The following is a 24629-nucleotide window of genomic DNA, read 5'->3' on the forward strand; positions in this document are numbered from 1 at the left end:
AATGAGTTGCCTGTGGAGTGGGTACAGCTTGCCTGGGTGGGCGCGATGTGGCACGATGGAGGTTGTGCATGTAGGCATCCCGCTCGCTGTAAATGCACGTGTGGAGCTGTGTTGTGTTTAAAACGCTGCTGTGGGCCAGGCTGCCTCGAGCAGAGGGGGAGAGAGGAGCCGTGCCCTGCGGGGACATCGGCCCCTGCGCTGCAGCCCGGCCGTGTCCAGGTGCCTGCGAGGGAGGGTCGATACCGGCATTAAATTGTGTCCCAGCACCGGGTGTAAAGTGCTTGAAAAGAAGCAGCAGAGGTGCATTTCTCCTGCATCTTGGCAGAGTGCGAGCATGGATTTTGCAAGGAGCTCTGGCTTAATAACCTTGTTTTAAGAGTTTCAGTAGTCCTGGGGGACTGAGACTCTTCAATCTGTATTAGGGATGTGCAGTAATCCGCAGGGCTGCTCCGGAAGGCTTAGCTGTTTGCTTAATCCCGCCGAGGGTCCCGTGGTGTCTGTGATGCCGGCAGTGGCCTGTGAGCCGGTGTGGGTGTCTGCTGGAACAGGCTGCCACACGTGTGACAGGGTGCAGTGAGACTGTACGATGCCACGCAAGTTGAGATGTAAGATACTTAATGCTGGAAGCTTAAAACATTGCTTAGAAACCTGCCTAAAGTGGATTTGACTTGCACAGAGCCTTTTCAATCTCTATATGCTTTTTTAAAACTGTATCCTCTCCTTTATTATAACCGTGCATTTATATTCCTCTTTTTGGAGGACCTTGATGCACTTGTGCAAAACTAGAAATGGAAATGTGCACTTTTTCAAAGAAGATGTGGGGTTTCTCTTGGGCGTGTGAGGAGCCAGCGATGGAGTTTGCTTGTTGTCTGCGCTTTGCTGTGCAAGGTTTGCAGAGCTTTGCCTTGTCGGCATGTGGCTGGGTGATTGCTGCTCAGAAGAAAATGGTCAGGAGGGAGCCTGGAGTTAGATGAGTTTTATCTTATGCATTACAAAGGGACTCTAAGTGGATTCTCCAGTGAGCCTTGAGGTGTCTTTGTAAGGGCGTGAAGTGAGATTTGTGTGTATTTACATCTCCTTTGGATGTCATTGGGCTTCCCTCAGCAGTATGAGAAAAGCTTGATTTTTAGAAAAATTAGAAAGGCTTGTTTCTTTTTCAGGGTGATAACACCAGCCAAGGGTTATTGATGGTCCTAATAATAAACACGGAGCCTGCGCTTCGTGGCAATTCATCACTCTGACGTGTCTCTGGTGCGATCCCGGGAAGGGAGGAGGCATTCTGTGCCAAGGAAACAAAAGTCTCTCCAATTACAGCAGCAAACACAAATCCATAAACCCATCCCGAGGTCCTGGTCGGGGATCACACCTCTGAACCCTCTGCGCAGCAAAGCGCTTGTCTGCAGTCTTGTTACCTGTGCTGGGAAAGGCTGCAAGGCTGGGGGGGCTGGGAGGTGTGTGGGCTGGTGTGAGGGTGACCGAGGGTAAATCACTGCAATAAAGCTCCGTTCTCATTTGTGGATAATGGATAATCAGGGAAAAATCACCTTCAAGTTTACTGATCTGAGCCCATAAAGCTGATTACACAGCCATGTTCCTGGTGTTTCTGTTGGTTGGGCAGGTTTTGCTGCTCGAAAGAAGGAGGGTGGAGGGAAAACAGTGTCAGTATTCCAGAAAGAGCCAATGGGGTGCCTGAATACACTGGGGGTGAGGGGAAGGGGTTTGCACACTGAAAACACAAGAAACTTTACTTAATAGCTGGCATAGTTGGAAGTCATTAAATAGTATTATCAACTGTAAGCAAACTAGAAGCATCATAGAAATAGCTACTTTAATATCACATAGTTAAGTACTGTTACCATGTAATACCGGGTATTAATAATTTGGGCTTTGATCCAGCAAAGTACTTAAGAGTGCATTACATTTGGGTCCCAGATTAGCCTCCCTGGGTGAAATCCACTGAAGCTGACAAAAGCCTTGGCTAGTCTCAGCAGCACCAGGAGTTTGGCCCCTGGTTTTGGTGGAGCTGGTCATGCGCTTCCCACCTGCGAGCTGGTGCAGGTCATTGCTGGGTGGGTTTTCTGGGGGCTGTTGTGCGGGTAAGCTATTAACTGGAGCCGCTGCTGAACCAACGGGTCCAAACTACTTGGGTTTTTTTGCTTGGTTGTTTTTTTATGGAGCTGATCTCCCAAGCAGGTGGACCACAGTGGAAAAGCAAGGGCTCCTTGGAGAAGCCCATGGAGCAAAGCAGTGGGAGCGCATCCAGCTTTGCATGGGGCACTGCAAAACTGGCTGCACCCTGTTCCCACTGTGAAACGCCCAGGGCTGAGGCTTCCGTGAAGATCAGACGCCTGTGCCATTCATCGGCCCAACGCTCACTTTCTGCCCGTGTTGTACATGCTCAGTTTAAGCCTCTTTCTCTTCTAAATATAGCCTTGTGAAGCTGAGGAGGTTTGTGCCACTGCAGAAGTACGCGTGCTGCTAAGAGGATAGCTTATTTATCTGCAGTGTCACAAGTTGCTTTGTAAATATGCCGTTTGGATTCCTGCCTTCCCCTTTGAGATGCAGATGTTGCGTCCTCCCGCTAGGCTTTACATCGACATCCTGGTTTGTATTCACGGGATGCTGCTGGCTGTGGGGTACAGAGCTATCAAAGGCTTGAAGCAATTTAAGTCCTTCAGCTGACAGATACAGATGGAAGGATATGAAACACCATCTGCAACCTATCAAGAGGGGAAGAGGTTTTTGTGCATGGATGGTGGCTTGTGCGAAGACCTTGGAGCCCTTTTGGACCAGTCGAAGGGGCCCCGTGAGCTGAAGGAGCGAGCGATAACTCCGGTCTATGGGAGGGCTTTGCTGATGGTCCTACTGCAGGTAGTCAAGCTGGGGAGCAGAACCAAGGCTGCTGCCTGCCAGGTCCCCCCCGCTCGCTGGCCTGGTGTAAAAATAGCACTTAGCGATGGTGAGAGTTGTGCCTGGAAAAGGACACGAAGGAATTAATGTAAGAACAGCCATCTGGGCACAGCGGTGTCTTCTCTCTGCTCGGCTGGTGGATGTTGAAGGAGGGACTCTGAAGGTGTGCTGCCGCTCTGGCCTCCCTGCGAGCAGTCTCGTGGGCTTCCCTTGGGGTTGCGTCTGAACCGTCATTTTTAATAGCTGTCAGTGAGCTCTTTCTGATGAGTCTGTGCACATCCACCACCAGAACACCTAGTGATGAGTTCTGCAAATCTGATAGTGCATGGCCTGGAAAAGCACTCCTCCTTTTGGTGTTAAACTTACCGCACTCTTTGTGTAAACGTCTCCTGCCATTTTGTAGCTCTCCATCACATCTATGTTCTTTCTAGTCCTTCTTTTCCAGATCCAGGCTGGCCCCAGGCATGGAAACCTTCCTGTACCTCTAGCCTGCCCTGCCCTTTGTGGTACCTCCTGTAATTCTTTATTCTTTCTTGGATGGGCTGGCCAGGTCTTGTGTGAAGTATCTGAAGCGTGGGCATAGGATGGACTTACTCGGTGGCACGATACTCTCAGGCTTTGTTCCCTCTTCCTTTTCTGAAGTATGCTGGACAATTGTTAGGATGTACGTTAATACTGCATTACCTAAGTGGAGTCCTTTTTAAGATGGTGTGTTAGGCTTTTTCTTAGTCCCCTCAACCTGCTCCTGAACACACGCTGGGTTTTGAGTGGGTGGGGAGAACCCGTGCAGGGGTGTGCTGCATCCCTATGGATGCGCGGCCCCTCATGCGAGCCCCCGCTGAGGGAGGATGATCGCCTGTGGGGAGCGGAGCCTTTCCCCTGCCCAGCTTTCCAGAAATACCTGCGATCCTCACCAAGGAGGGAGGTCACTGCTGCCTTAAAAGCTGCTGGGTAAAACACAGGTTATTAGTGGGATGGTGGTGGCTCTGGAGGGGACGGGGGAGAGCGGGACGGAGGTGGCAGCTCAGGGAATGGGTCTGTGCCGGGCTGGGTTTCCGCAGGACTGCGGGGGGAGAGGGGAGCAGGGATGATGCTGTCGCTCTGAGGCTCTTTCCAAGGCCAACACAGCATTTTAATCAGTCTGGAGCGAGTGCTTCTTGCAAACAGGACCGGAGAGCTGAATGGCTTTTTCCTGGGCTGCAACCGAAGCTGCCTCAGCCGGGTGCCGGCGCTGCTGAAATCACTCCTGCTGCTCTAAAATTAGCCGCAGAGCAGAGAGGCACCCGCTGTCTCCCGGAGTTTGGTGGCCGGGGGCTCCTGGCCACGTCCTCGCCAGCCTCCCCCCATCCCCACCATCTTTCGGCAGCGCGGTCAGGCTCGGTCCAGCCTGGGCTTGCTTCCCCAAGGCAGCCGATGCAACGCAGCTCTCGAGGACGTGCTAACGGGGAAGGAGCGAGAAGCCAGCCTGCCATGGCGATGTATTTTTGGGTAGCAAAGGAGGTGCCGGGGGGTAACCGGGGGCCGGGCAGTGCCCAGGGCCAAGCCCAGCGCCTCTGCCCCGGCGTGCAGCAGGGTGAGAAATTTTGCAAGAGGAAGTGGCGGAGGGCTGCGCGGTGCGAGGCGAGCGCAGGAAGGGGAGGCGATGCTGCACGGGAGCCCGGGGGACCAGACGGCGGGTGGTGAGCGAAGCCGGGCACCGAGAGCAAATTTGCAGGTCTGCCCCTTCCATGCTACCCCAGCGCTGCTGCGCAGGGAGGTGGGTGGAGGAGGAGAGGGAAGGGTTACCCGGCACGGCTGCCTGTTAAAGAGAAATAGCTCCGCTGGCTCTGGAGGATGAGCAGAAGGAGCTATTGCAGATAAGCGCCGGCGAGCTGAGGATGTGAGAGCGGGCTCGCTGCTGGTGCGGGAGCCGGAGCGGGGACCACCGATGGTCGCCGGTCCCCCGGCGAGCCCTCTGCACGCTCGGCCTCTCGCCTCTGCTGGGCTTCGATGACCATCGGCAGCAGCATGAGCAGCGGGTACTGTAGCTTGGATGAAGACCTCGAGGATTGCTTTTTCACAGCAAAAACCTCTTTCTTCCAGAGTACGCCGAACAAGGTCCCTGCCAAGGTAACAGCTTAAAAACTAGTGGGAAGGGCTGTGCTGGGTGGGAGGTGGGGGGGTTTGCCGGCGAGGGGAGATGTTGGTGTTCCTGCACGTCTGGCTGCAGGTGCTGCCAAAATTAGCTTGCAGCTGGAGTCAGGGCAGAGCTGCTGGTGGGGAGGAGGGCTCGATCTGCCTCTTGCAGGCTCCCCGCTCCTGTGCAGGGGGTCTGCACTGCTGCAGATTTTTCTCAGCCACGTCTTGACCTTTTGCATGCCGGGTTGGCCCCTTCCTGGGGGATCCATGGTGGAGGAGCCGACTCTAAATGTGGTTTTTTCAGCTTTAGGGGGGCAGGCAGCAGCCCTGCCAGCTGCCATGCACGGGTCAGGCTCCCGGCCAGGGACATGTGGTTTGGCCTCACGAAATATGCATCGTTGGTGAAAATTGTGCCTGTGAGGTGGATAGGGAGATGGGAAAGTTACAGGACTAAATTAATCTGCAAACTTACTAACACAGTGATGAATCTGGTCCTTTTCTGGGCGCTTGGGTGCATGTGTACCTGCCTTGGAGCAGGAGAGAGCGCTTGGCTGGGCAGGAGGAGATTTCTGTATTGGTAACGCTGACAAAGCTGCTTCATGTTTAAGTGTTTATTTAAAAAAAACCAAAACACAAGAACATCCCCATCATAAACTTTGGGGCCCCAACCAGAACTGAGCATAAAAGGAGAAGGCGAGAAGGCGCTGCTGCGGAAGTGGGGGTTTCGCTCAGGAACAAGAGCCCTGCGGCGCTGCGAGATGAGATCTGACCCGGGGAGCAGCTTTTTCACTTAGAAATTCCCCTGCAAAACATCAGCACCAACGCGCTTCTGTTCGGGCTCTGCTATATTTGCACGCCCGAGGTTGCTGAGCTGCAATCCTCAGCAGGTGATTTGGGGTTCAGCTTTCTGCAGCGCGGGGTCCGGAGGGCTCTCCCGGCGACCTGGGCTGTTCTCCTTGGTGGTGGGGGGGGTTGCTCTGGGGGGAGAGTTTCAATCAACTGGCAGTTTTGTTTTAATTTCTTTGAAGAAATGCTCCCTTGGGTTTAACACGGGATATTCCCTGTTAGCCAGCAGCTCCCTCTCGCTATGATTAACCGACACGTACTGCTGGTTTTTAAATGTCATTTGATGATTCATTTGTGTAGGAGATGTAAAAGATGACGGTGTTAGTGCAATAGGCGCTGCACCCCACACCGGTTTAACGCTGTTCTTTTTGAGCCAGGGCACTGCAGATCCTCAGCTACCTTTCCAAATCAGCCTGATCCCGTTCGTGCTCGGGAGGTCTCCCTCGCAGAGGGGTCGGGGGCTGCGGCAGCCCCTTTCACCCGGCTCCTCGCCTGGATGTGGCCGGTGTAGGTGACAGACCCCGCGGCTGCTGGAGAAGATGGAGCCTTTTGGACGTTTGGTGTTACGGGGAGGAAATGGTTCCTGTGCATGAAGAAAAAAAAAAAAAAAAAAACCCCACAAAATTTGCTGCTCAAGCAAATCATGTTGCATAATGGGTCTGTGTGCAGAGGTGGGTCCTCGCATTTCTCCAGCGGGAGGTGGAAACCATCCTCAGGCCTTGGTGGAAGGAGGTTTTGGGGGGGTTCGTGGCATGCTGGGGGGTTGTTGGTGGTGCAGGTCTTGCAGGAGCATGAGGCTGGACCTCAGCTCTGGATGGAGCTAGCCCTGGAGCACGGTGGGGAGGAGGAGGAGGAGGAGGTGGTGGTCCAGTGAGGCTGGGCTGGACGGCGGGTGGAGGGCAGCAAGGAGAGCATGTGCCTGGGGAGCAGCCAGCAAAGCAGAGGGACAGGCGCAGCCCCAAGGTGGACATCTCCTTTGGGTTTTGCTTCACTCCCTGTCCCCCCTTTTTTACTTGGTATCTCACTGCTCTTGTGTGATGGTATTGAATTTCCACCACTGCAAGAGCTGCTTGTGGCAACAGCTTTGCTTTTCACCACCAAGTACGGTACCTGCTCCTGGCCGTGGGCAGAAAACATCAGCTTGGACCCAAAAGTGAGCTAACCTGCTGGGTGTGTTTGGGAACAGCAACGTTTGTCTGTCCTTAGATGCCCAGGAAGGATTCCCGAGCCCAGGATGCACAGTGTGGTCAGCGCTGCAGCAACGGCAGCCACCCGCCCATGGGCATGCCCTGCGCTGGGCAGGAATAAGCTAAAAACGGATAACTTAGGGAAGCATGCCTTACGAGACCTAGGAAACAATCTCTGTAGAGGAAATGCATTGTAGGTGGAGTAGGAGGGGACACAGAGACCTCCCACCATTTAAAAAAATAGAGACTGGAATTTGATCACTATGATTGGAGAAATTATTTTTCTGATTGAAATAACTGAATTAATCTGAAGAGCCTCTTTCTAGGAATTTTGTAATTCCTTTTTATTTTCAGAACCATCAGCGCAATCACTCTTCATTAGCAAAGAACTGTTTTAGATCTCAGATGTGACCTCATCCCTGGAGATCTATTACTTGGCATTTTCGTGACTCTTCAGCTGAATGGCTTCAGTGGCTTCTGCCTGAAGCGTGATTGCTTAAAACTCTGCAAAATTGCTCTTCGAGTCCTGCATCAGTGGCTGCCGGGAGAGCTGGCTTAGAGGAGAAGGGGGCAAGTTTCACCATGCAGTTTCACCTGGGGTGGGATCCAGGGGTGGAATCCAGGGATGGGGATGATAGGAGCAGCTCCTGGGTTAGGGGACCCTGAGCAACATGAGCTGGGGTAAGCCAGCAGGCAAAAGTCTTCTCCGTTGAAGAAGAGGGAAGCTGTGACATCGTGGAGGTGTTTGCGGTGGGATGCACGGGGGGTGTTTCTCTGCTACCAGGTTCTCAGAGCAGAGACCGCTGCGGGGGGGTGCCCCGTGCGGGAGGGGGCGGCCAGCGGGGAGTTACGTGAGCTCGGGCAAGGGGAGTCAGAGGACACCGCAGTGCTGGTTTTGGCTCCGTGTCTGTTTTCTCCCTCTCTTCGAGCCCTCCACGGCGGCAGCATGTGGTGATGCCTGCGATGGGGGCTACATCCCTGGAGGTGCTCGAAACCCAAGCAAGGGCTGGAGGTGATCTCCAAGATCCCGTCCAGCCTTGGAGAAACCCCGTAGTCCCCAAACTGGCTGCTTGTCAGGTGCAGCATCTGCACCAGTTTGTGGGTTGCAGGTAACCAGCAGGAATTTATGTTGCCTGTGGTGGGTGGGCAAAGGGGACATCGCTCTGCCTGGTGCAATGCAGAAGGAGCCAGAGGCAAGGGACCGGCACAGGGTCCTGTCCTTGGCCCGTTGTCTCTGTCTTTCAAAGGACCGTCAGAGCACGGAGTGATTTCCAGAGGGGAGGCAGGTCTGCAGGGGGTCCGGCGCAGCCTGGAGCGGCCCTGGGGCACCTCTTCTGGGGGGGAAGGGGCTTTTCCTGGCCCTGCAAGGCTGTGATCGGTTCCCAAATGTCTGCTCCTAAGGATCAGCAGATCCCTCTGATCCACCCAGCCTCCCTGATCCAGGCTGGGGTCTCGCCGGGCTGATCTCTGTGCACACAGACAGTGGCGTGGGTGTGCAGCCGTGGGGTCCTGTCCAGCCCAGACCCCCCTGAGATGGAGCTCCCTGGGAGGACCTGCTCAGCTCTCTCTGCTGAGCAGCGATGTGGCAGGAAAAACGGTTTCTAAGTGAAATCTCCATGGCAATCAAAACACCGAGCCCACCTCCACTTGCCTCTAACCTCTCTGAAATGCAGCAACGATCCTTCTCCCCTTCTCTAGAGGTGCACTGTTCTCCTATCTTTTGCCTTTTCCTCTGAACCCCAAAGTAAACCACAGCATCTCATTTGAATTTCTCAAAGGGAGTGAAATATGTTGGGGTGTTTGGTTTGGTTTTGTTTGTTCAAATCTGTTGTATGATTCTTCCCCCCCTCACCTGTCCACGCTTGAGCGGTTGATCCTTTCCCGGTATCGTGCTGTGTATCGTGGGAGTGTGCGGTGAAGGGGGAGGTGTTGGGCGGTGATGGAGAGCTGTGCAAAAGCAGAGATGTCCCAGCTCTCTGGTGACTGTGATGGGGCTGGGCGGTCCTGCCGCAGCCCCACTGCACCTCAGCTGCCACTGCTCCCTGCTGCAGCTGGATTTACAGTTCTGAGCTGCTAGTTCTCATGTTTCTGGGTCCAATTTGAAGCGTTCACGTTTCTTTCCAGTCCTTTGTGCTGCGGTGTGATAGTGGTAATCACAGGGTGTGAGCTGGTGATGCTCCTCGGAATGGCTCCCCGGCCAGCAGCGCTCGGACGCGCTTCTCTAGGCTTTGTTTTCTGATGTTCTAAGACAGATCTTTCCTTAATAAGGAGAAGAATTGAGGATTCATGCCCTGAGGCGTAAAATCGCTTCGGAAGAGGTCTTCTAAATACTCTTGCAACCTGAACATAGGAGCCAAAGGGAGAGCTTGGGCTGCGTTTTTGGGAATGCAAGTTGTCACAGCGATGCTGATGTAAATGGTGATGGACCTGTGCCCGAGCACACCAGGGAGGACTTGGCCACTCCTGCCTCTAGATAAGACAGTCATTGCCAAGAATGTGGTGATGTCGTGCCAAGTCCTTCTCCACCGTTCCGCTGTTCAAATTCATTAACTAAATAGCTGGTGAGGAAAATTGGCTGGGAGCGAGGGGGCAGGGGTAGTGTCTCTGAGGCTGGTTTGTGGCTGCGGGGAGACAGCCCTTGCTCCAAGGAGAGTCCCATGGAAGTGCACGCTCAGCCTTTCTACCTATCGGCCCTTTCTATGTCTGGTTTTCTGGCTAGCAAAGCCACGGTTCATGAGCTGCCGGTCTTCCACCTCCTGAGCTGTGCATCCAAGCTGTAACCACACACCGGCTCCTTGGTGCTGACTGGGGCTGTGGTGGGACTGGGAGCTGGGGGGAGAGGGCACCATCCCCTCTGCACTGCTGCAGCGGTGTTGGAAGGCTCCCAGGTCCCACCTAGAGCTGTTATTCCCAGCAGAGAGGTCTGGTGTGGTGCAGAGCTGCTGCCTTTGCTTGCTTTAAAAAGGTTTTTAAGTTGGGGCTTGACTTCTGCAAGGTGAGAGGCTGTAGGAAGGATGCTCTTCAGCTGGATGTGGAGCGTGTCTCTCCTGGCATCCTTGCAAACAGATAAATAGAAAAATCTGTCACAGAGGCTTCGTTGTTGCCTTTCTTGGATTAGAACCACTCTTTTGAGAGTATGTCACCATAATCATTATGGCCCATGGGTTTTTTACCTCCTCCGTAATAGCCTGTCACAAGCTCACGGCTCATTAGATGAGTGGTGGATTGCAAAGAGGAGGCTGGTGTGGCTAACTCCCTGGGACCACGGCTGCCTGAGCCCCGGGCGATGGGCATTGTGCATCGCAGCTGCCTGCCTCTTCTCGGGGCGCTTGTTCTGGGCAGCCTTTATCTTGCCGAGCATTAGCCCAAGTGCCAGATGAGGCTCCAGTCTTTTCTTACAATTGATGTTTCTTACAATTGAGAAATAATGTAGGTTATGGAAGGGAAGCCCGTTTGCAGCAGGCTGTGATGGGCAAGGGGAGAACATGGGCACGTTCCCTTCTCTGTGCTGCTGCGGGTGCCCCGGGCCACTGTGGTTGCATGGCTGAGCTTGGTCCTGTGCAGCCCATGGGTGCCTATGTCTCACTGCAGACTACAACTGTCTGCACGTTACTTTATGGCAGTTTCATAGGGGATGGTAAACGCCTCCCCTGCTGAATTTAAGTGACGCCAGCAAGCTGGCAGTGGTGGTTAAACTCTGGCATCCATTGCCGTGCAATGTTCTGCATCAGGTTTTTAACAGGGCAGGAGTGGAAGCATCCTGGCAGCTCCAGCCTCGCCATCACTTTCCTTCCAGTTGCATGTGAGGGTGGCACGATGGAGGCAGTTGGAATGTGCTGGTTTTGCAGGCTGGCACACAGACATCATGGTGTGCTGCCACGCGGCCAGGTCATCCCCGAGGGTGGCTAATGTCATTCTTTCCCAGTTTCCAGCCAGGAGAGCCACAGGTCCAGCAGTGACTGCCAGGATTTAGGCGCAGGCAGAATTACCGAGCTGTTGTTTTGTTAACAGCTTGCTTCATCCTGTCCCGGTACAACAGGAAATGTGGCAACGGTTTATGGTTAATAGCTTCTGTTTTTCTTCCTTCAGTCAGAATTGCGTATTCTGCACCAGAAGCTTTGCAAAACTAGAGGTCCGGATAGATTCGTGAAGAGCAAGAAGGAGCCGATTTAATCGTACATGATGGAAGGAGCAGCACTTCTCTTCCTGGGCCATGGCCGCCCTTCCCAGGGCTTCCCCTGCCACGGTGCTGGTGCTGCTGGGCCGGTTTGGGTCCTGCTTGCAGGCGGGTTTTGATCTGGAAAACAGAAAAGCAGAGTCTCCAGCCGCAGGGTGTGCAGGGGGTTGGCGATGAATGGTGTGGTCACTGCTGGGGGCTCGTGGCATAGCCGTGCCCGAGCATCGCTACCATGAACGGCAGGAAGGGGTGAGCCCTTGGAGCCCCAGTGCCCTTTATGGTCCCACAGGGCTTCCCCGGCCCTAAATAGCTGCCGGAGCCGGGACGGCACCGTGCTGTGTCCCACGGGACAGCCGGCTCGGGTGTGCGTTAGCTCTGCTCCAGCGGCCTCGCCGCTCGGCCCCGGGTGGAGCGTGTCCCTCGGGTTTTGTCCCGGCGCTGTCGTGTACGCCGTGCTCGTCAGCCCCGTGGTGGGATTGCTGCGTAGAAAGAGATTATTAAAACTTTCTTTCCCTTGAGTCCGAGGGTGTAGGAAGCTGGTGCGGTAGGATTGCTCCCATGCTGTCCCTGGGGTGGAAGTGAAGAGCTTTTCTGCAATGCTGGCAGTGTTTTGTTGCAGTATTGGTCCAGCTGATTCTCGTAACATATGGCAGTTTTCCTTTTAAAATCCAAGCGGTTGTAAGAACTGGCCTAGCTACGTGTCAAGCCCACTTAGATGTTAACAGTGTGGAAGCGGCAACTTCTGGTTTGGTTTTTGTACTACAACTGACGTGTAAGGGACGAGGGGCTTGGGAGTCCCATGCTGCTTTATGCCATATACACAACCTGCTGTTCCAGAGACGCATCTTTAAAGCCATCGCAGGTCGCAGCTGCTGGCAGAGCCAGGAGCCCTGTGCAAAGTTGCTGGTTTTGTTTTCCAGTGCGGGTTGGTTGCTTTCTGCCCACCTTAAATTGTGCTGCAGTGGAAACAGTTAAACCATCTGTCACTGACACTGGGAGCTTAATAAAAGCAAGTTAATTCCACGCTGGGTGGAAGATGACTTATAAAATGACCCTAAGAGAACATAATATGTCCGTTTAAAACCTGTATTTGTCAAATTGTCATAATGCAGGGTTTCTTTTTCAATTAGAGTTGCACATGGAAGGGGAGAGAACAACCTGTTACCGTAGCTGTGGCCGCACAGTCATGTAAATTGTTGGAGCCGTGACGGCCAAGGGTTGGAATCCCATTTCCTTGGGGCAATCCTGACATCAGGGTGTTCACTCTTCCAGCCGCGGATGAACGCTCGGCATGGCAGAGGTGCTGTGCTGCTCTCGGGGTTTGGCCACGCTGGCTGAGCAGCGGGTGTAGGTGCCGGTACGTTCCTGTGTGCAGTGGGATCCTGGGGTCTGTGGATGCTTTGGCTTATGTTTGGGTTAGTCAAAACAAATAGATGTGGTAAATAAATAAATTACGGGCAGTGTTTCTTTCCTAATACGTTTTCCCAGACTAGAGTCTGAGCATCAAGAAGCTCCGGGATGGGCAGAGGAAGGTGGTGATTTGGGAAAACCTTCACGCGGGTGGGAACTGAGCTGCCTCCTGCCTTCCCCAGCGCTGCCAGGGCAGGAGCAGCAGGCGAGAGGGGCCGAACTACCCTCCTGCCCGAGCAGCATATCCCAGCCGCCGGCTGATCCTAGCTCCTGGGAGCAAAATTCACTCTCCACCAGCAGCAGCAGGGCAGCTTTGGGTGCCTCAGCAGGGTCCCGCGGCCGTGGGAGCGCTGGGGAGGGAAGGCTGCTCAGCAGAGCTCTGCAGCGCAGCTGACCTGTGCCACACTGGAGGGGTTACGAGCGTTTTGCCAGGGTCGGGGTGCACGGGGGGAGTCGAGGGGCTGAGCAAGCCCAGAGACCAGCAGGTATGTCTGATCTGCCAAGATGCATGCATGGGGAAGGCAGGGCGCCGAAGGCTGGGCGGCAGTTTGTTGATGGAGTTGCGCGGGGACGTGGTGCGAGACCTGTGACGTGGTGCCACCAGCGCTGTGTTCCTGAGCCAGGTTTCCTGCTCCTCCTTCTGCGAGGGATTTGGGTTCGTTCCCTGGAGCATGAAGCAATTAGCATCTGCCTTGTGCCTGCTGCGGAACCCTGGGGACCGGCACCGCTCCAGGCTCCTGCCGTCCTGGGTGCATCGTGCGTCCTCCATGGAAACCGGGCGGCATCAGCGCACGTGCTGCTCCAAAAGCTCTTAATTGCTGGCATGTGCTATTTTCCTCAGCTGGAAACATCACAAGAGGGGAGGGCCTTGCCCCGCTGGGGAGAAGCAAATTGCAGTGACAGGAACGGACCGAGCCGCTCTGTTCGCTTTTGCCGTGCGTGTCTGGATGGACGCTGGTCTGCACCGGCTCGTGTTTGTGCCACAGATGAAGTGTAGCGTACGTGCACAGCATGCCTTACCGCTGCAGCTGTGCCGTGCAGCTACAAGTCTCTCTGCATGCAGGAGGGGATGGTCTGGGGGGTCTCCGAGCACTTGCTCGCTTGCGATTGGGGTGGGGGCCGGCCCTGGTGGGTGGCAGCACAGCTGTGCTTGTCTCCAGTGCTGTGAAATGGGTGACATGAGGAAGTGGAGGGTTTCTGAGTGCACAGCTTCTGTTAACTTAAAGGGAAGTTTTTCGTCATTTTTCATTTTTTTTTCTTTTCCCCAGCGCCACTTTTGAAAATCTCTACCCTTGGCATTATTTTTAAAGACTCCCATGCCAGCCCGGCACCTGTGTGCGGCCATGTAAGACCTATTGGAGTCAATAGACTGCAGTGAAGCATGTGCCTAAGGACTTTGACAAATTGGGGAGTTGAAATTGTCATTATGATAAGTGGATGTTTATGTGCAATTCTTAAATACCCCAGGAAAGCTTTGCTTTTATTTCCTTAAGGCACTGAACAAGGAGACTCTAATACAATGTCAGTGTTCCTCCATTGGGTTCCTGCTCCAGATCGGTGTTTTGAGAGGTCTCGTACTGTTTGCTAGTCTCAAGCAGAAATTGTGAAATCTCACTTGGGAATCACCTGAATGAATTCAGGGCTCTCGAGTCCCAGGACTGTAGCAGTCTTGCCAGATTGCAGCCAGGGTTTCAGTTTGTCCTGTGCTTGATTCTCCTTCTAAAAGAAATATCATGGGTAGCCTGGGGCGACACTGGCTTATTTACAGCTTGCTGCATCCTGGTGTCATGTGCTGTGGGGCTGCCTGGGAATAGATGGGCTTTGCTCCCAAAGTTGCTTTTTCCCCTTTTTTTTCCATCTTAGAGGTTACAGTTTTCATTCTGAGCCTTTCCGGCCTTGATGGCACATCCTTTCACACTTTCTGCTCTCCGCTAATGCTAACTTCTGAGCAAGCCCACATAAAATATGGGAGCGCTGCTCGCAGTTTCAGGCAGCGCTGGCGAAGTGTATTCACAGCCTGTCTCCGGGGAAGGTGGTGAATTATCGAAAGGCAACAGAGCATTGCGCTGGGAAATCCAGCCTACTGAGCATAGTCCAAGATGCACGCAGGCTTGTTTGCAGCAGGTCTGGATTTGGGGATGCTGAAGGCTGTGCTTTAGAGGAGACCTGCTCTCCCGGCTGGATGGAAGGCCCCTCCACTGAAGGGCTTTGGGTAACCTGGGCTAAAGTGGCATCAAAGCTTGAAGCACAAGATGAGCCTCATGTAGGGAGTTTCCAATGGTCTTGCAGCGATAAAGTCATCGAGGCTTCTTGAATGCCACTGTCGGACCGGTGTCCTACTGTCGGACCGGCATCCTGCTGCCGGCGAGGCAGTGTTTGAAGAAGCTGGTGAAAAGCTCCAGCCATCGTGCAAAGAGATGAACAGTGGGTATTGCTGCAGGCTGCAGTTCTTGCTGCTGGTTTGCGTCTGACACCATGGTTTGACGTGATCGGTGTCCCTGGGCTGGAGATGTGCTTAGGGCAGGAGTTCAGCTGCGGTACGTCACAGGGAACGCTACTCAGCCGGCTGTCCTCGCAGGCTGCCCGCAGAGACCCGCGGTGCAGTCGGTGCGGTCCTGTCCTTGCAGCAGGTTATTTCCCACGAGGAGACCCAAAGGTGGCTGCTGCGCTTTACCATGCAGCCGGGGAACTCCTGGGTTAGTTTAGCTCCCTGTGTTTAATTTCTGTTAATAGATTTTCTTAGCCCACTTGTGAATTTGAATTTACTTCAGGGTCACATGAGCCTTTGCTTCCATCTCACGATTACAGGAGCCTTTAACTCTGCAGCAGACTGCTCCAGCTGGATGCTGAAGGCGAGTGGGTGCTTTTGTCCTGAGTACCTGCTTTGGGCTTGTTCACACAGTCCCCAGGGGACGGGGATGGGATGCAGGGGGGTGTCCCCAGAAGCACTTGCTGCCTGTCTGCTGGGAGCATGGCTGTGGCTCAATAGCTTTAGCTTTGTGCTCTGGGTTTCCCTCCCCTCCTTGCCCCCCCTTCATGGTGCAGGCAAAGCACAGGCACCTGGGGACGGCCCTGGGAGCATCGAGGGGCTCTGCAGCTGCCGAGGCTGCACTTGAACTCTTAGGGTGGGAACACACAAAATCCCTGCCCGTAAGTGCTGGCACATCCTCTCCTGCCTTCCAGCAGGTTTTTGGAAAAGAGCTCGCCGGTTCTTGTGTTCCTGCAGCGCCAGAGCGTGCCTGGGCTCTGCCGTCACGCTGGGCGCGATGGTGGAGGATCGCATCCTGACATTTCGTTTCCAGGGTGCCTGTGGGCCTTTGCAGCCTGTGCCACGGTACTTGGGCAGATGGGAGGTGGGAGCGTGGCTCAGGCTCTCGCTCGAGGCTGCTACAAACCTTCTCTGCAGAAAACCGTCTGTAACTGCGTGTTCCCGGTGCCTCGTCAGAGCCTCCCTCCCGGCTCCCCCGACACTGTTCCTGCTCTCTCCCTGTCTCGCGTGTCCCAAGAGCTTTGCTGCGAGCCAAACATGCTGCCTGCCTTTGAGGCTGGGAGCAGGGAGGTTGGGTGGCCGGAGACATCTCCCTGGGGCCGGGCGGGAGCAGTGGGGCGCAGGGGCAGGCAGGGCTTGGCGGTGGTTTGCATGCTTTCTTCCAGCATACCCTAGAGATGCATGTTCTGGCACTCTTCTGCAGAAAGCACCTTACTTTTCCACTTTTAGATGGCCTGTAATGGGCACCTTGGTCCTGCTCCCCTCTAGCACAGGTCTTGCAGCCGCTCTGACCCCACAGCAGCATCCTCCTGGCCTGGACTCTTCCCCCTGTCCCAAGTCGGCTCAGCCCGTGCTGCTGGCAGTGCTGGGCTCTGCTCCGGCATTTTATGCAAACCCGTTCATTGTCTTTCTGCTTAAAAGCTCTAAACCCTGGGTTGCATTTGGGAAGCTCCCATGAGCTGCCTCTCCGTGACAGGATCGTGTTTTCCCATTATTCATTAGCGACATTTGCATGTGTGACCTGCAAGTAAAGCCCACCTACATGCGGAATCTGTCGCTTTGCCTCCCAAAAGGAAATTCCCCAAAACCTGAGCGAGAAGCAGCAGCCGTCATCCTCCCAGCGAGCCCACGCACGGGCAGACGCTGAATGGTTTCTGACATGGGCTGGGATGCCTCAACTGGTTTTGCAGTGGCTGATTTATTAGTCATGCAGCCGGCTTGCTGCTTGTGTGATTTTGCTGCCCTGAGCTATAATTTCCAAAGGTTTGGACAAGAGCAGTGAGGAGTAATCCAGCAGAGATTTAACTTCAGGTTCTGCCTGGGTGAACCTGCTGGAAGCTGGTTGAGGAGCACCCTGGGTTTTTAAGGGGGTGCCTGGCTTGGGTAGGCAGAGCCACGAATACTAGAAATAGGATGTGATTTTTTTTTTTTTTTTTTTTTTCCAACTGCATTGCAAGAAACAAAGAAACACTTTGGAGGTGCAAGTGGCTTTTTTTTTTTTGAAAGCGGGTTTTAGAGGCTGGATTCCTTGCCCTGGTTTGTATTGGGATGTCTCTACTGCTCTGTGCCTCAGTGTCCCACTAACTGGTGGGTTTTGTGTTACCCGCCACTGCCGGTTACTGGTGTATAGAGGTGGTTTGGGGCAGGGACGTGGCATCCTGCACATTTTGCCTCTTGGCCGTCGGGAACATCTCCACCTACGCCATTGCTGCTAGCGTGAGCTCAGGATCTGCGCAGCCTCTTTGCTCCTGCATTTCCCAAGAAAAAGTAGAGCTGAACAGATGCAGTGTTACCCAATACGTAAAACAGCTAAAGCCTGTCTCTTCTGATTTCAGAATGTAACACAAACAGTAGAAGAAGAAAAACCTGAGCCTCCGACCATCCAGGAGATCAAACAGAAAATTGAAAAATACAATGCAAAAGTTACCAACTGCTTGTTGATGAAGCTGGTATGTGTGGGGCTCTATTTACCTAATATGCAGAAAGACTGATGCTGGTTTCTCTGGGCTGTGAACTGAGCCAGCCTGTAGGAAGGCGTCTCCAAGGCAAGAGGGTTTGTGGCTGTTGAGATGTTCTTATCTTCCTTACCTGATCTGCTTTTTCTTCTGCTCTGTCCTGCTTGGGTTTCCTTAGCGTTAGTCACCGACACTTGAGGTAACCCTTCCCTGCCTCCATCCCATCTCGACTGGGAACGCTGGCACAGTAATTTCTGGCTAGTGTGTGCTACAAATGACTTGCCACAAATAGATGAGCCCATGTTGTTCTAGCGGGGATGAGTCATGGTAAAAACTCAGGCTGCGACACTGCAGTTCAGCAGCTGTCGCAAAGTGGATTTAGAAACACAAAGTGTATTTAGAAACACAAAGCCTTTCTCAAAAGAGATGCTTTTCTCCTCTCCACTGCCAGGCTTGCTTAAGCAGAGGTCTAAGAACCGCAGTGGGTGCCTTATATTTTGAAGCTTTGATTGCAGACTTGCTTATCACCACCTGTAAGTAAAGCCTTGATGATATGTGGTGAGAAGACAAGGAAATAACCTCTTTTACAAACTGGAGTACCGCAAAGGTACAAACTTCACAGGATCTTATAGAGAGGGGGGGAAAAGCTTCTTAAAGAGTGAAATAATTAAATTGTAGAACTTCCAAGAACAGCAGCTACGTAACTCCCTGCTGCTTGCTAACATCTGAAAATAAACTGAAATGTATTTAAAATAGTAGATCTTACAACCATTTCCTTTGTGAAGGCTGCACAGTAACTGCAGCTGGAATGTTTCGCCCATTGATTTTTATCAGCCCTTGGCTTATAGGAGTCATTTGGGACCCAAAAGTTACTCTTGAGTTACTTTGCTTGAGGCTTAGCAAAAATACAGTCTTGGGATTCGATACAGTCCTGGGACTCAACGGGGCTCAGCCGCTGGTGGTGGCCCTTTGGTGGGACCACAGGCCAGTGCTCCCGGCACCTGAGGTGGATCCCTTGGCTTGTTCCTGCCTGGCACCCACAGATGGACTGTACAGAGCCAGGCTTTTCTCTTTGATTTCTGCATTTTTGCAGAGCTGAGGGTAGGGTAAGGGAACCTGTTGTGAGACAGGCTGATCTTGAATGATGATTTATTACTTGATGTGAGAATCCCATAAGTGGGGAATAAAACGTGAGGAATATGATTGAGAGATCCTGCTGAACATGAGGGTAGAGACCTTCCCAGAGGTTTCAAATCCTCGCTTAAGTGCAACTACAAATTACATGTAATGGTTTCCATAACTGACTAGTAGCAGTGTTGGTTTTAAATAAGACAAGATTGCATAGACATGAGTCATTACCAAGTGGAAGGAACAGGAGAAAATCAATAGTGACTAACCTGAAATTACTGGTTACTTTTAACGTGATTAATAACAAACCCTCCAACTCCTAGCAGTACCGAGGGGTGGAAAGTCCTGCAGTCACCCCGCAGGCTGTACCACTGTAGACCAGAAAGCCCCTTGTAGTGGGGGGGAAGGACTGGAAAGGCTCCCTGGAGCCTGACCCCCTCTCCTTTGCTTTAGAACGACGATGGGACGTACACAGGTTTCATTAAAGTGCATTTGAAACTGCGCCGCCCCGTGACGGTACCGGCAGGGATCCGGCCGCAGTCCATCTACGATGCCCTCAAGGAGGTGAACCTGGCTGATATGACAGACAAGAGAACCTCGTTCTACTTGCCGCTGGATGCCATCAAGCAGCTCCACATCAGCAGCACGACCACGGTGAGCGAGGTGATCCAGGGGCTCCTGAAGAAATTCATGGTGGTGGATAATCCTCAGAAGTTTGCACTTTTCAAGGAGATGCGGAAAGATGGGCAAGGTGAGTTCGTACCCTCAGACCTGCCAGCTTTCCTGCGGCTGATCAGGTTTGCTTACTATTTTGTGTTGCAGAAACGAACCCAAAGCATTCTTCTAGGACTCAGTGGTGTGGCAGGTAGGAAATGTCTAAATTTCAGATGAATAAATGGCTGGACCTCCACAGGAGGTGATGCTACTTAAGTTAACAGGGAATTACTAGTTTCCAGAAGGGGGCTGAAGCCACCTAAGACTTAACAGAGATCGTTGCAGATCTGCGTTAGAGACTCAGCTACTTCCACTATGATCCTGAGCGGCATGAACCGCTTTTATATGCTCCAGTTGACCTGCTGAGCTTTCGTCTGCCCTGGCAGCCAAGATCTCACTGTGGATGTCTGCTGTCCCCTTTTAGTGCTCTTCCAGAAGCTCCCTCTCACCGAGTACCCCCTGTACCTCCGGCTGCTGGCAGGTCCCGACACAGATGTGCTCAGTTTCGTGCTGAAGGAAAATGAAACAGGGGAAGTTGAGGTACGTTGGTGACTCTTTTCTCTTGGTTTTTACATGAACGTTAAGAGCGTTGTGGAGCGTGTGGCAGCATTGCGGAGCTGGGAGATGTACGGCAGAGGCAGCACGGGTGAAGTGGTGCCACGCAAGCAAGGCTGTTTCCCTCTAATGGGTTTGCCTTCTAAAATACTGAGTGTGATACCAGCTTTTCTCCAAACTTAAATTACCAGCTGAATGGACTGGTTGTACCTTACTTAAAAAAAAAAAAAAAAAAAAAAGTTTGGTCACTTACTGCTCCTAAATTATGTTGATTTTTAAAAAAATTAAACTTGAGCTGTGAAAATGCTGAGGCCAGTTTTGATGGCCAACCTATAATCTGTTTACAGAACCAAGCAATGCTACCCCAGAGTTAATCCTCAACAATTAGATTAGCTTAACACTGTTGTAAGTAATCCACTAATTTAAGTAGAAGCCAGGGACACTCAGGTAATAAATTCGCAAGCAGTTTTTGGTTGCAATAATGCTCCCCACCACAATGAAGGCAAATGTTGGGAGCTTCTGCATCCTGTGGGATTCTGCCTCCCATGCTGGGAGCAGATCCATGCCGCGGGGTGGTTCAGGACGTGCCGTGCTGCCAGAGGAGCGGGACTGCAGTTGGTAAGGATGCCGCAGGAATGCTGGCTTCCCGCGGCAGTGCTGAGCAGACATAAAGCAGTATTTATTAAGTGATTGCAATCACCAGCCTGTGGCCTGCCTGTTCCTTGCTGTCAGCCCGACGCTGTTGTAGGTGACAGCCGGAGCAGCCTGTCTGCTGGCACCCCATGCCACGAGCTTTACTGAAGCTCGAACAGTTTCGATAATTTTGCAATAAAATAAAGAGAATTGGCTCCTGCTGGCTAGCGTTGCCTCCTGGGACCTCACTCCCCCTTCGTAACAAGAAGTGCAGGTGAATGTTACATCAGTTACTCCCATATATTTTTCAATTCCTTAGTTAGCTGTGTCATTCCTTGCAGGGGGAGCTTTAATTCACCTGAGTAAAGATGATTTCTATTAAATCTACAGTCTCAGGGGCTCAGGACTGAGATGGTCCTTTATGGTGTAGCCCATTATCCTGTTCCTCTCACATGAGGCTGTGAGATTAAGCTATCTGGAGATCAGATCCATGTTTACATGCCTTTTATTGTTCCTCTTCGCAGATTCAGGCGAAAACCCCCATAAAAGCAGTAAAGTGAATGGTGTGTGCTTACTTTCCCTCTGTTTCTGCTCTTTTTGCAGTGGGACGCATTCTCCATCCCAGAGCTACAGAACTTCTTGATGATACTGGACAAAGAAGAAAAGGACAAAATCCAGCAAGTGCAAAGGAAGTATGAGAAGTTTAAACAGAGACTGCAACAGACCTTGAAAGAAGCCAGAGGCAAGCCTGGATAACCCTTCAGGAGGCACTGGGCATCAGACTAAGCTAGATATTATTTTTAAAATGAAAAGACACTTCTCAGGACACCTTATAGTAGTCACTCTCCCTCTTCATCCTTCCATTAAGGACTGGCTCACAGCACCCATAAAATGAGCGTATTGCATTTTCTTCTTCTGAAACCTCTTATCCCAGGACCAGAGCCAGTCAAAGAACAGGAAGCCTGTTTTAAAACTGTGCCTGTCAACAAACCAAACACAGCTGCTGGTTTGCTTTTCAGCTGTACCATCAGATGGAGAAGCTTCATGGAAAATGCTTGGTGTTAAGCCCAACAGGAACATCTACTGGCTAATGTTTTGAGCAGGGTAACACTTGCTGTTCACACTCCTCCCAGCAACTTGCTTGTTCTTGTTTGGAGGTGCTGCGGCTCATTGCGTGAGCCCACGTGGCCGAGTTCTCGTTTCATAAGTAGAGCACAGGAAGCAGCAGATAAAAAGTGGAGGAGGTTGTTGCACCAAACCACGTGGGTGTTGCAGCTGTAAGCAGTGCCGGACAGACTTGTTCAGGGCTAAGATAGCCAGGGCAATGTCAAGTTATGACACCAAGGCAGCTGCAACACCCAAACAGTCTGTTAGTAAGTATTACTGAAACTTGGTAATATTAATTCCAGGAGAAGTCATCCATTTTGATTCTATTTAACTTCCAATTTTGAAAACAGATACCCCTGATGCTTAGCTGAGCCAGTGTTTTACCACTTTTTCTGCTCTATAGGAATTGGGACCTATGTTTTAAGAAATTCTGTTTGAAAAGTGTAAAGATGATGGTTGGGGCACAGGCCAATGGTTCGATATTGAACGTTTAGCAATACATATCCAACAGATGAACGCAGGAAAACTCAAAATCCCTTTCACAACTCAAACTGATTTTGAGCTATGAACGGGTCTGGCACTGAGGGAGAGGAGCTCCAACCAGGGCCAGGGTGTGGAGGTGGCACCGCAGGCTGCCTGTGTGGGAAAGCCTTAGCACCAGGAAGAGTAAGGTAACTATTAGCCTCAGATGCTTTCCGCCCACCACTCTCTCATGCTGTGCTTCCTCTGCTAACCCTCCTTGCACTGCTTTCCTACTGCTCCTGTCCATGACACGCCATTCTCTCCTGCCCTGTGCCACTCTGTACATGTCATGTTCTCCTTCCCTCCCTCCCCACTCACAATCGGTGCTCTGCCTCCTTGTCCGGGATGGTCACCAGGTTTTGCTCTCTACATGGAGCTAGGAGAGGACAGAAGTCTCTCTCCCTCTCTCAGGGCTCCCACCGTCTCCAATGCATGCACTGCGCATCCTTCATAAAAATCCTTGAGCTGGAGCCTCGGTTACTGCCATAACCCTAACCAGAGACCCTGATCTTGCTGATGCCATGCAGTGATCACTGAAGGCTCCAGGGATGCCAGTCTGAGAGAGGATGGTCCCCATGTTTACTCTCAGTGCTTTGTACCAAGCACGCTGCACACAGCCAGGTTCAAGTCTTCCCTCTGTTTACACAGGGCACCACAACAAAGCATAAAGAGAAAACGGAACATTAATACTAGCCAGATTCCGATGGAGCATGTGAAAGGGTTTCATATTGACTTGATGAACAAGTGGCCCTTTGAGCTCACTGTAGACTGCTGTGATCCCACCTGCGTGAAGTGGGAAGGGAGGCAACAGGTTATTGGGTAACAGTTACCACAGAGACAATGTGGAAGAGTCTAAAATTTACCTCAGTGCCTTTTTTTTTTTTTCCTTAGGTGTGAAAACTTTGCATTTTGGGCTAAGGAGGAAGTTGGAAGGGGCTTTTGTCGAGAGGCCTTGTCAGTCCTGTCCCCCTAGTTACCTAAAGTACTGTTGTGATGAGGCTGCTTTTGTCCATAGAGGGACGAGGAACTGTTTTGTTTCTTTCTTGAAGGTGACTGCTTGGGATTTTTTTTTTTTTTTTCCAGATTTGTACTTGAGTATGTTTGTTTATAAACCGTAAGAGAGTAACAGCATCACTTAAAGCCCCTTGGTTTGTATAAATGCCACTTTCTGCAAGCTTAGTTCCAGCTCATGGTTTAGTCAGTAGTATAAAAGGGTTTGCTAACAGGGCTATGGCCTCTGGCACGCGGTGCAGGACGGGCCTCCCAGCTGTACTGTACTCTACACCCAGATGACCTTTAACAATGTGGCAGCAGCCCAAATAGAGCAACAATTTTCATGCTCTGGGGCTGTTTGTCCATTTACAAGAATACTTATTACTTCACCATGCACTTGTGAAGTAATTTAAATAACATTTATCTAGTGCTTTGAGTCTTGAAAGCACTGTATAAATACTTCTGTTCAGTCAAGAGGAAGAACACTGTAAAAACTGCCATTGGTTCTGAGAAGTAAGATCCAGATACTTGTTTTTAAATCCCTTATCTTTCTGGCTAAAAGTTGTAAAGATTTCTTTTTTCTTGTTGTTTTCTACTAGAGTTTTGGTGACTGTCTCCCTCTCCCTTCCTGGAACCCAGCATGTCTTTGACATTTTGTAGAAGGCATGGCTTCTTATGCAATTACCGTGAATGCTGCTGAAAACCTCCTGCAAAGAGGAGGGCTGTTTCTTTTGTTTTGAGGCGATATGGGGCATTTGAAGAATTGGTAGATCTTGAAACTCAAATTCTCAATGGTCAGTTGAGCTGTGGCTAGGATAGAAGTATTGGCCCCTTCCTTAAGCGCAAAATACTGTTGGCAGTGCCTTTGGTTAGTATATTGTCTTGCCTAGTTCGTGTGAATTTATTTTTCACGTCTATTGTAAAACATGTAAAATAATGTGTATAGAATGGAATAGTAAAGCTTCTATGGCAAAGTGAAATGCATTTTTGCAATGCTGTAATTTATTTTTACTACTCCCCAGTAATTCTATGGCATTTTTAAAAAATGTCTCACTTCTTCCAGCTTTTTTGAAGGTTCTGAAACTACTTGTTCATATGCAGACAGTGTAAAAAAGACAACGATAATAAAACTGTCAGTAAAGAAATCTCTTTAACTTCCTTTTCTGGCGCCCTCCTATGGAACTTTCATGTATTAAATCTAAAGGGAAAATACAGGAATCCTTCCTAGAAGTTAATTTAAATTTCTTAACCCTACTGTAAAGTGTTTAAGCTTCAGCTAAAGAAAGAGGTACAGAACATCTACCCCTGTGAAACCTGACCAAAGATGTCCATAATCATCTCTTAATATTTTACCTGGATTTGACAGAACTGCTACCCATATCTAC

At 51.5% G+C, this 24629-nt stretch overlaps 1 protein-coding gene across 3 annotated transcripts in view; it reads left to right on the forward strand.

Moving 5' to 3' along the window:
- RASSF5 (Ras association domain family member 5) overlaps positions 1 to 24398 on the forward strand; it is a 35435-nt gene extending 11037 nt beyond the window's left edge. For 2 of the 3 annotated variants that reach the window (XM_052814645.1, XM_052814646.1), the window contains exons 3-6: positions 17473 to 17586; positions 19174 to 19471; positions 19859 to 19974; positions 21226 to 24398. In XM_052814645.1, the coding sequence (XP_052670605.1) occupies positions 17473 to 17586; positions 19174 to 19471; positions 19859 to 19974; positions 21226 to 21378 (681 nt within the window). In that variant the 3' untranslated portion in view covers positions 21379 to 24398. Of the gene's footprint in view, positions 1 to 3844; positions 3862 to 4766; positions 5020 to 17472; positions 17587 to 19173; positions 19472 to 19858; positions 19975 to 21225 lie in introns of those variants that run through there. The other variant, XM_052814648.1, reaches the window with a different exon arrangement.
- The last annotated feature ends 231 nt before the right edge of the window (positions 24399 to 24629 follow it).

This window comes from Harpia harpyja, chromosome 19 (assembly GCF_026419915.1).
Source record: "Harpia harpyja isolate bHarHar1 chromosome 19, bHarHar1 primary haplotype, whole genome shotgun sequence".
NCBI lineage: Eukaryota > Metazoa > Chordata > Aves > Accipitriformes > Accipitridae > Harpia > Harpia harpyja.